The sequence below is a fragment of the Symphalangus syndactylus genome, chromosome 4, assembly GCF_028878055.3.
Source record: "Symphalangus syndactylus isolate Jambi chromosome 4, NHGRI_mSymSyn1-v2.1_pri, whole genome shotgun sequence".
NCBI classification, from domain to species: domain Eukaryota; kingdom Metazoa; phylum Chordata; class Mammalia; order Primates; family Hylobatidae; genus Symphalangus; species Symphalangus syndactylus.
The window spans coordinates 94,289,583-94,300,994 of NC_072426.2; the positions used below are offsets into that span (position 1 = coordinate 94,289,583).

At 55.0% G+C, this 11,412-nt stretch overlaps 1 protein-coding gene across 1 annotated transcript; it reads right to left on the reverse strand.

Annotated features, from left to right (window-relative positions):
- Positions 1-1,590: 1,590 nt before the first annotated feature.
- Positions 1,591-8,909, reverse strand: PPIF (peptidylprolyl isomerase F). The gene is made up of 6 exons (XM_055275572.2): positions 8,579-8,909; positions 7,211-7,241; positions 6,562-6,650; positions 4,721-4,817; positions 3,913-3,988; positions 1,591-2,599 (listed from the first exon to the last, which is right to left on the reverse strand). Exons 1-6 carry the CDS (start codon positions 8,771-8,773, stop codon positions 2,464-2,466), a joined length of 624 nt encoding a protein of 207 aa, XP_055131547.1. The 5' UTR covers positions 8,774-8,909; the 3' UTR covers positions 1,591-2,463.
- Positions 8,910-11,412: the final 2,503 nt, after the last annotated feature.

The window sequence follows — 11,412 nt, forward strand, 5'->3', positions numbered from 1 at the left end:
GAAGCTGTGGGCTTTGACCTCAGAGATCAGTTGTGCTCTGAATGTGTGTGGCCTGAGAACCTTAGGCAATATGTCCCCAAAGGCACCTGTGCATTCTCGAAGGCCCCCAACAGAAATCCCTGCAGACTGCCAAAAACCCTGGATTCTAGCCCGTTTTGCCAGTTGATTCACAGGGTCACATGGGGCAATCTTAATCCCTCTTGGGGTCTCAGTTTACCCATCTATAAAGTGTTGGACTGGATGAGAAATTACTAATTATGATGGCTCAAGATCCTGTTCTTCAAATGAAATCCCTTGCAGAACCCCAGTATAAATGGAGGGCATCTATGACTGCAAATAGGGTTCAGGGGCCCATGCTCCTTGTGTCCTCGTCTGCTTTGAGGACACTTAATGCTCTTGGTAATTGTTTTAAGACTAGTCCTACTGAAACTGACTTCATGGGAACTCTCCATGACTCCAAATGACCTGACCCCAGTCACCATGACCTGAGAGTGACTCCATCAACTTGAGACTGCACATAACCTCACTCAGGAAACCCCAGTGAGAAATAATTCTGTTAGATGCCCTCAAAAGAGCCCAAATTTCCTCTTGAGAACTGCCTGCCTGACCAACCACTCAACTGCCTGACCACGCCACGGCCCTGTCTACCTAGGGAAGCTCTTACCTCCAATCCTGCCTTCCCTGTGAAGTCGGAAACACCTAGAAGTCAATTCCAAATGGAACTGGCTTATCCTAGGAAGTCCATTCCTAACCTCAAGATGATGGAGGCTCCTTTGCTCTGGCATCCCTCCTCTTTCCTAAGACCCTGACAAGGGAAAGGTCATCATCCTTGTCACTCCAGAGTGCTTAGGAAGATGCGCCAGACACGGCGTTATGCACTTCATGTGGATCACCACCCTACGAGGTGGGCCTTATTGTTACCCCGTGTTAGGATTCTTGTATTGCTATAAAAAAATACTTGAGACTGAGTAATTTATTATTAAAGTGGTTTAATTGGCTTATGATTCTGCAGGATGTGCAGGAAGCATGGTGCTGGCGTCTGCTCAGCTTCCAGGGAGGCCTCAGGAAGCTTATGACCATGGCAAAAGGTGAAAGGGGATCAGGCATGTCACATGGTGAAAGCAAGAGCAAGAAGAGGGCAGGGGGAGGTGCCACACACTTTTAAATGACCATATCTTGCAATAGTTCACTATCAAGAAAACAGTACCAAGCCATGAGATACCTGTCCCCATGATCCAAACACCTCATACCAGGCCCCACCTCCAGCACTGGGGATTACAGTTCAACATGAGATTTGGCTGGGGACAAATATTCAAACTATATGGCCTCCTTATGCAGCTGAGGGAAACAGACTTGGGGTCACTTAAGGGGAGGAGCTGGGATTCAGGGTGGAGCCAGTGCTCATGGCATAGGCTGTGGGTGCTAAGGTTGCTTGTCTGAGCCTCATCTCTAAGGCAGGGAGGACAAGTTGCCAGCACGATGACATGAAACCATCCACATGAACATCCTGAGCATGGCACCTGCCACGGCAAGCTCAGTAAAGATCAGCTCCAAGTTACAGATCCCTCTTCCAGAAACCAGGTACCAGTCTTCCATAGAAAATAGGATTTATTTTCACATTTAAGGTGAACACAAATACATGTTCCAGAAATGTTTTATGTATAATACATCATCAGTAGATTGAATTTCTTTAACACACAGAAAAATCAAAGCCTACCAGGAAATGCTTCCCTCCAGAGCACAGGAGCTTACAGGCCACTTCTGTTAGCAACACAAGAATTCACATTGTCTAGGCACAGCTCAAGTGAGGTTTGTTCCCAGGCTCAACTGCTCCTACCCCCATGGGCCCTCCTCAAAAATGACAGCAGCAAACCAATGGGCTTCACAGTAACCAGGAGGAAAGATCTCAGCGGGGGAAACCTTCACAAAAGCCCTGAGTTGTGTTTAGAAAGCCAAGCTCTGGGGTCTGTGGCCTGTGTCACCAACTCAGGTCACACCACAGCAAGGGGAAACTAGTGTTGCAGTTTCACTTCTAGTCAATCTTGTTAATTAAATTATCCCAATCAGGAAGACATTAAACAGGTATTAGAGTCCTTTTGCAAAACTGACTGTCCCCCTTGGTCAAGGAAAAGACCTTCACTTGGATGCTAACCCATCACCACCACCATGTCCAAGGCACAGATGAATCTGGGCTGGGCAATCACAGGCAATGCTTGACGAGGGGTGGGTGACGTCACATCCAAAAAGATGCCCAGAAATGAGGTCGTGAGGAAGGGTGGGTATTAGGAAGCAATGTGGTGGGTTCTGGCCAAGGTCTGACATCCCTAGCAGCCTTCCTCAGGCACACTGTGACGGTGGAGTGGGCACAGGTATCGTTTCGGGCACCTTGGCTGACAGCCCAAGGCGGCCACCTGGGTGCATGGACATTTGCAGCTGCCACCGTGCCAGCACCCTGGCCACAGATTAGCTCAACTGGCCACAGTCTGTGATGACAATCTTCTTGGATGTCTTCCCACTCTTAGAGCCGAAAGATTCTATTTTCTTCACGACGTCCATGCCCTCTTTGACGTGACCGAACACAACATGCTTGCCATCCAACCTGTGAGGACGGGTGACCCAGGTAAGCAACAGTGTAGTGCAATGTCATCCAATGCCATGGCCCTGGTCATGGAATTAGTTACCGAAAACAGCAATTCTGAAAAGAATCCCCATGGAATAGCTAGATCTACCCCCAAAGCTCGATGAAGCCTTCTTGAGCGCCCCAAATACACCCCAGAGGATGCCTGGCTTCCAGGACACATTCTGTCACTCATGTTGTGACCTTGCCTTAGGCCACGTAGCCTGAATCCTGGTAACCCTATCTATCAAAAGTGGAGTATTCTTTGTTCCGCACGGGGAGGTAACAGGATACTGAAATGCTCTGAAGAAAGAAGAAGTCCATACAAATTGGACCACATTAACGGTCATGAATGATGAGTCAAGAGCCAAAGGAACAAGGGTGCTGAAACTGAGGAGTCCTGGGCAGCTCTCAACCCGAAAGAGTCCAATAATGTAAAAGGCGGCTCAGTCCAGCTCCAGCGAAGCTGGCGTGGTTCCAGCCAAGAGCAGAACTGCAGGATCCACTGGGGTCCCATGAAGGAGCAAAGAGCAGGCTGAACCAGCAAGGACCTTCCCAGCCCTGCCGGCCACATTTCTTGGGCTTAGAGGCTGGACACTTCTAGTGTCCGCCCCACCTAGGTCTCCCTAAAATCCTCGGAAATGGGCTTTACCAAGTCATCTCCCAGCCAGTTCATCCCCAGGTGCCCCAGGGCTAGGACATTTGGGACTCTGGCCAGAGAAATTTATCCCTTAGAGGAAAATATACCAGGAAAGAGACATCCCTAAAATCCATGGGCATTGAAAACAGGGCCCTTACAGGCCTGTGGCTATCTGCAGGCTTATGATAATACAGGGGCTTCATTTGGAAATTTGCTGATATCCAAATGTCTGCTGCAACATTGCCAAGGCTCAGCCCACGGTCAAGACAAGCCTGGGAAACTCCATGTTAAAACCACACAAGTGGGCTTCTATTCAGTCCCTCCTGAGGCCTCATAATGTGTTTTGCAACATTTCCCAAATGTATCTGGTAGAGAAACCCTTTCATGTGTGCGTGTGAGCAGAACACACTGAGAAAATTCCAGGTGACAGCAACAATGGGAACCCGAACCATGACAGAAGTGCAGGAACAATCCCAATTCTCCCTTGATCCTTCCACTAACTTTCTCTTTCTCATACAAACACACAGCCTGGGAGAGGGCCACTGTCCCAGAGCAGATGGCCTGGCTGTAAACTGCCTGCCCCTAAAAGTGCATGAATCCTCCTCCAGCTGCAAGGCTGCCTGCATTCCCAGAGGGCCTGGGGCAGAGAACTCACCAGTCTGTCTTTATGGTGCAGATGAAGAACTGGGAGCCGTTGGTGTTAGGACCAGCATTAGCCATGGACAGGACACCTGCAAAAACCAGCAGGGCTGAGCCACGCTGCCCATGGAGGCACCTGCCTGGGAGGGCATTTGAAAGGGCAGACGGTGCAAATCACACCAGGGACATTTGAGTCTGCAGATCCTGGGACCCAGAAGAAGAGAACCAGGGCCCAATACCAGCCCCCAGGGTGTGCCTGCCTTTGCTGCCTGCTAGTTCTCAGTGGGGTGGCCTGAAAGGACAGGGCCTTGTGGAAGCTCTCAGTGGTAGGGCTGGGGCGGGACCCAGGGCAGGACCCCAGGCCCTGACCTCCAGACTTCTCCACATTCTACCTTGGGTCTTAGAGGTGACACAATGCTGCCACAATAACCACTCTGGCTTCCAAACCATTTGCTTTTTGTCTAAGCAAGATTTTAAATAATCCTCAAAGGACCTAAGGACCATTCTGCAACAATTCTAAGTGTCCTAGAATTTCCAACCCGAAACTCAGAGGACAAACAGGGAGGTGGCCGGGGCCTCCATTCTGCTTAAAGGTTCTTCCACAAAGTTCCCAAAGGAAACCCTGCTTTTTAAACTGAGAGATGAGAAAACTCTAGGGAAACTCAACAAGCCAGAAATGCTGAGACAGCCTACAGTGCCGCAGGGAGGAAGGAGCCTAATCAGATACTGGGCGGTGACTGCATGCGGCCTCTCAGGGCCTGCTGGGGCTTCCAGGCCAGGTCAGAGCTGTGGGGACACTCACCCTAGAGGAGGTCCCCACTCACCTGGCCCCACGTGCTTCAGTGTAAAGTTCTCATCAGGAAAGCGGCTTCCGTAGATGGACTTCCCGCCTGTGCCGTTGTGGTTGGTGAAGTCGCCCGCCTGTGAGCACACAGCACCTTCTGAGTGGCTGCCATGGAGCAGGCGGGGGCCCCGGCCCTGGCGCTGGCAGCAGCCTCAGCCCACCCAAGCCCACCCAGTTGGCACCCCTCAGGTAAAGGGGTCAATAAACATCCAATAAAATAAGAGCTAATAATAATAATAATAAGCAAAAAAAAAAAAAAAAAAAAAAAAGACAAAACTTAAATATCTTTTGTCACAGTAACTACCTTTGTTTCCAAATGATTTACTTTTTGTCTGAGCAAATTCTTAAGTAATCTTCAAAAGACCTAATGGCCATTCTGAGATGATACTTAGTGACCCAGAATTTAACCCACTCCTCCTGGAGGACAACAAGGAAGAGGCCAGAAGCCCCCCAGTTCCTGAGTCTAGTCTGTGGGAGTACTAGCAGCTGGTCCAGACCAGCTCCCCATGCCGAGTCCCCTCACTGTCCGCGCACTGCCCGTTACCCAGCCCAGCAGCTTTCCCAACCCTTGCAGACCCAGGACAGAGTCTGCCCAGGGCTGGCATCTTTCCTCAGGCCTCAGCTAAGGCCCAGGCAGCCGTGGCCAAACCTGCATGGGGCACCCATGGCCAGAAGAGCCTGGTAGCAGCCCCTATGCCTAGCGCTGCCCAGCCCAGGCTATGGCTGGCTGCTGTTTTCCTGAGATGGGACCCATGGGTAAGAGAGGGGAACTGACCAGCCCAGCTGAAGCATCCACAGGTGTCAATTAGGTGCTCCCTAATTGATATCCCTCCCAACGGATGACTCAGGACTCTGGTCTGGACTCCCAGTGCCACCGCCTTGTGCCAGGGAACCCTCCCACGCTGGAGTCCCCAGCCTGGCTCAGGACTTCCACGTCAGCTCCTGCTTTACCATCAGCCTCAGGGCTGGGCCAGGCCTGCCGTCCCTGTGTTCACCCCATATCCAAGCTTCGCCGCACACAGACGTCCAGCCCCAACCCGCTGCCACTTACCATGGTTCGATGACAGCCACCAGGTCAGGGTGGAGGGAATGGGGAGAGAATTCCAGGCAGAAAGGTCTTCAAAGAGGTCATGACAGCCATGCCCCTGCCTCCAGGCTCTGCCTGCCCAGGACACCCAATCCCTGATCTTGAAGGTCTGTGCTAACAGAGGACCAGCCCCAACACCACCTGGGTCCTGACCCACGGGCAGCTCCTGCTGCAACACCTACCCCCAAACCTCTGACACAGCAATACCAATGCTTGTGAAAACTAAGCGTGACACATGACCGAAAAACATTCATTTCACCGAGAATAATGCCTTTCTCTGGGAAGGGAAGCCCCAAGTCCTGGCGTGTGTGTCCTGCCCTGGAACTGTCTTCCTCCTCCGCCTCCTCCACTTCTCTCTCTCCCTCTCTTATCTCCCAGGCCAGTGCTCAGGGGCACACAGGGAACAAGGTCAGAGACCACTGGAATATGCTGGCTCTTCAAAGTCTTCAAGGCCACCCCCAGCACATCCATCTCCCAAACCAGCTCTCTCTTGATAGACTCCACCTCCCAGTCCCCTGGGCAGGGCCTGCCACTGGCCTGGAGTGGCAGCGGGTTGGGGCTGGGCTTCCATGTGCAGTGAAGCCTGGATACAGGGCTAATGCAGGGAGGGCAGCCTGGCCGACAGAGCAACTGCAGCTGCCCTGCTCAGCACCTTCCTCATACCAGGCATCTTCACACACTCACAAGGCAGCTCCTGCTCTCATCCCCCCTTACAGGAGAGGAAACTACATTACCTGGCACATGAAGGAAGGGATCACCCTGTGGAAGGTGGAGCCTTTGTAGCCGAAGCCCTTCTCACCAGTGCACAGGGCTCTGAAGTTCTCTGAGGGTCGAAGGGAAACACAGGTCAACAGGGCCAGGCCCCAATTCCAGGGTCATACCAGTTCCAGCCAAAATCCCTGCTACATCCCCAGCAGTGAACAGGGGGATAAAGACCCTGGCCCACCTCTTGGGTCTGCTCTGCTCAACTCGCTATGTAACTGGACAAGTCACTCCCCTTCCCTGTCCTCAGTACCTGAGCACTGTGACAAGAGTACAGGCTCATGGCTGTGCTGGCACCAGCAGGGCACGGACTCAAGGGCTGTGTGCCCATCACCCTGCCTCATTGGGCACCAGGAGTGGGGAAGTGTCTGGGAAATTTACATGTGCCTTCCGCTGGCTCTGAGGCTCCCAGCTACTATGAGAGAGGAGGGCAGAGCCAACGTTGAGGCCCAGAGAGGGACGGAAGGGCTGCCCCAGGGCATCCAGTGGCTGAGCCACACATGGAGCTCCCATCTGTCAGGGGTCTCTGAGCCCCAACTCTTCTCACCACGCCACCCATCTTGCCCTGCCTGGCCCCGTTCCCTCTAGACCCATCTCAGAAGGCCCCAGGCCCTGTCTTACCAGCTGTCTTTGGGACAACATCCGCCTTCAGCTGTTGGGGGAGAAGAGGGACAAAAGAGGATGGTCATTGGAGAGGCAGGTGAAGGTGGGTGTCTCTCAGCACCCACCCACCCCCACAGCGGCCAAGGAGGCTGAGGAAGAAGCACGTGGACATTCCATTCCCATTATTGCCAACCCCCATGGGAGGCAGCTCTATCATTTCTGGGAGCCATTTCCTGAACCCAAGGCTGGAGGAGGTAGCCTTGGTTTCCTAATCTGTCAGAAGAGATGACAATGCTATCTTGGCCTACTTCTGTGGACACAGCTGGCAGTGCTCCCACAGCTGGGCCCAAAGCATCAGAAATTCAGGGACAAGAGAGTGGGTCTAAGGTAGAAGCCAGTCCAGCTCCTCGATTCCAGGTTGGGAAACTGAGACCCAGGGAGAGGCATGAGGGTGTGGGGAGGGAAGGCTGAAGCCCCATCCCAGCCAGTTTCTACCCTCCAAGCTGCAAGACCCACCCTTGAACCAAATGGAAGCAGGAAGGGTGTCCCTATTTTCCAAAAGAAACTGAGACTGAAGAAGAAATACCAAGGGCTCCCTGGGAAACGGGCCAGTCGACACAAACTGACCCCTGCTGTCAACGTGGGGCCGATCTGAAGGCTCCACTAGGGCTTTCCCTCTAAAGTTACCCTGGTGACTGTTTCTTACTTTGCTTTAGAAAAGACCCAAAGAAAGAGTTAGGGGAGGTGCTGAGTGTGGCCCCCAAGGACGGTGGCAGGGGTTGAGGCGCCGGGCACACTGCCTCTGAGTGTGTCCCGACTCGCAGGAGGGGCATTCTGGGGTCCACCAGGTGGCCGGGGTCTCAGGCCTACTGTGCCCGCACTACTGCTGGAAACCACCTCTGGCTCCATTTCCCAGCACCCCCAGTGTGAGCCCGACCGCGGGGGCGGGGCCGGAGCCAGGGAGCGCTCCGTGTTGTGCAAGGGCCGCCACGTGAGCACCCGCTGGGCCACAACGCTCACCCCAAGACCCCCGACACCCACCTCGGAGCTCCGCTCCGGATCTAGGCGCAGCCCCAGAAGCCTCCTGGAGCCCCTCCCTCGTGTCCGGGCCGGCCCAGAGGTGCTGGGCCCTCCCTCTCTGCGATCTGACCTTGAGATTTCTCCTCCACACGTGCCCTCCCCTCCGTCTCCCCCGCTCCAGTGCTCCGAGGGAGGCCGGAAGAAATCATTCTGACGCCCATTCTCAGAAATGGGGAAACTGAGGCCCAGAGCCCGGCATGGGGAGGCCCAAGGTCACCCAGAGCGCCCGGCACCGCGCCGCCCGGGGCCCAGGGCTTTCCCCGGGCCCGTGTCCCGCGCCCAGGCCGGCCCTGCGAGCGGTCTCACCTCCAGCACCACGCGGCCGAGCGGCTTCCCGTCGGCGCCCACGTCCAGGTACACGAGCGGGTTCCCGGAGGAGGAGGAAGAGGACGGGTCGCCGGCGCCCTTGCTGCAGGCGCGGGCCGCGGGGAGGCGCAGCGGCACGGAGCGCGGGACGGAGAGCAGGCCGAGCCAGCGGGAGCCGCCCCGCAACGCCAGCATCGCGGGCGCGGGTCGGGCGGGGAGAACACAGAACTCAGAAACGGAGGTTGCGCGCGCCCAGAAGGCCGAGTCCCCGGCAGCAGCGCGCCGCAGCCTTTATTGGCCTGCCCAGGTTCGCGGCCCCGCCCCCGCCCCGCCTCCTCCAGGCCTGTCCGTGGGCGACCCCTGCCGGCCGCAGCGGGCAGCGCAGCCAGCCTGTGGGGCCGCGGAGCGTGAAGCGCTTTGAAACACTCCCGCCTCCAGGCCCAGAGACCTGGAGGACAGACACCACCCGGCAAAAGGCTGCTGGTTCCATGTTTATTAAGGTACCAGCAGATTTTTTTTTAAAAGGGAAAAACTGCTAAAACGTAATTAACTCCAAAATATGAGCATCTACACGTTGCAATTTGAATATAATAGCAAAAGCCTACCTTTGAGCCCTTTATAGGTAAGGCTCAGGCCAAATAAGCTTCCCTGCTGCCCTAGGTCCTGCAGTCCCGGAGGGTTAGAGAAAGGTGAGCTGAGAGGCGGGATTAGTGAGCTAGAGGCGCAAGAGGGAGGAGATAAGCTGAAACACCTCCCATGATGCCCCCAGCCTGCTTGTCCCGGCCTGGGCCTGTCTCTAGTTGTTTCTAGGGACCAGATCTGCTTCCAGCAAGACTGAAAACGCAGCCTGGGCTCATCGTGCTCCTTCCAGGCCCCCAGCCTTCCCCAGGACTGGGTCTGATCCCTCCTCCTAGGACCCACACTGATAGCCCCGGTCCTCGGCCAGCCGGGGCAGACGGCCACCTGCCCCGTCCCATCAGCATGCACCCCGGGAGGGGACTCAGTGGGGAGACCCACAGCAGGAGCATTTAAGCCCCACGTGCTGAGAGTGGGTTTCCCAGCAGCCAGAGCCACCCTCACTGCAAGGTGGTGGGAGGCCTGTAATAAATGGACGCCAGGCAGGGACCTGAGAGAGCATGTGGCCCGACACTTGTACTGTCCCCAGGGGAAGCTGAGGCCTGGACACAGGAAGGCACCGGCTAGGGCTAGCGAGCCCTGGAGTCCTGCTGCCAGCTTGCACCAGTGCTCCAGGCCTCTCTGGGCCTCAGTTTCCCATCTGGAGGGTAAGGGTGTGATCATGCTCTTCATCCTGCTTTTTTCTCAGGTCTGTTCTTACGATAAAATGAACTAGAGAGAGATGGATTTGTCAACTAAGTACTGTGCCTGTGAGCTTCTGTGATGGACAGAGTCTGGACTGTCTTTCTCATGGTTTGGGATTCAGAGAGCTGTGGTCTCAGTTAGAGGCCTGAGGGGCCAGAGAAAGGGGTGGGGCTGAGCCTTGGAGGCAGGTGGGCTTGAGCAGGGACCAGCTCTGGACTGACCTGCCCCAGATCCTGAATGGGCTCATGGGAACGGGTCAGGCAGCAAAATGCCAGCCAAGCAAATCATGAGGTCAGAGCAGCGCCCTAGCTTCATGAGAATGCTAGCTTGGCCTCTGGAAGTTTGGCTAGCTTGGCTTCTGGAAGTTCATAGCCCCCTTCTCTGATTCCTGGCCTAGAAGGAGCCTAAGCACCCAGTGAAGCCCAGGTGGGATGCATTCCAGGTCCCAGCCCAGAATGGGGCCTCACTGTGCCCTGGGGAGCAGCTCCTCCTTTCTCATGACTGTGCCCTGAGGCGAGCAGGCCTGAGTGGGGAGCCCACCTGAGCCCTCAGCACATGTCCCAGACCCTCCTACCAGTGCATCCTGTGGGTTTGAGAGTGGAGGAATCACGCCATGTGCCTTGTCATGAAGCTTCCTTAAGGCCCCAGGCTTCCTTGCAGCCAGTTCCAGGCCCTGAGCTCACAGGACCTTCAGCCACAGCAGGTGGCTCAGCGTACCCTGTTGTTTCACAAGCCTGCTCCTGGGGGGACTCAGTTTATGCCCCATCTTGATGACGCATGAGCATCCACACCCCAGGGGAGTGCTGCCTTCATTCACTTGACCACTTCAGTTCTCAGAACCTTTTCCCAGCTGTGAACTCTGCCTGAGAGCAGCTCTGTTTTGCAGATGGGGAAGCCAGGCCCCAGGGGCTGAGGAGTGAATTGCCCAAGGACAGGCTGTTGGAGCCGGGACCAGTCTGTCTGACTTCACAATCAGGGTTATTGCATGTCAAACCCTTTTCACTCTCACCACGAAGCTGGTCCTTGGGACAGGGTGGGGAGGCAAGAGAGATAAGCCTGGGCAGACAACACAGTAAGATAGAAACGGTGGGGTTGGCCAGAGGGCTATGGAGCTCAGGGACTAGGGAGATGGTTTTAATAGTGAGCATGAGCTGAAAGGCCTGTGGGGACCCAATCACAGACCCTGGCTGAGGTCTGACATTGTTGGATAGCACTGGGGAGCCATCAATAGTGCAAAGACTCCATGCTGAGGACCCTGGACTGGGAACCAGCTTCTTTCATTCATGTTACTCCTTCCACTCTCTTTGGAAAATCAAACGTCATCACTACTTCCTGAGCCAGAGAAAAGCCTACCTTCCCCAAAGGCTTAGCTATGATATCATCCCTTCCTGTGCTGTTCTCAGTGGTATCAGGAAGAAGGATAGTCCATAGGCTAAGCCATGAGCTGAACACATGCCCAGCCCTTGAGGGCTCCGGGCCCAGGTGACATCAGGCAGGTGTTAGCACTCACCTGG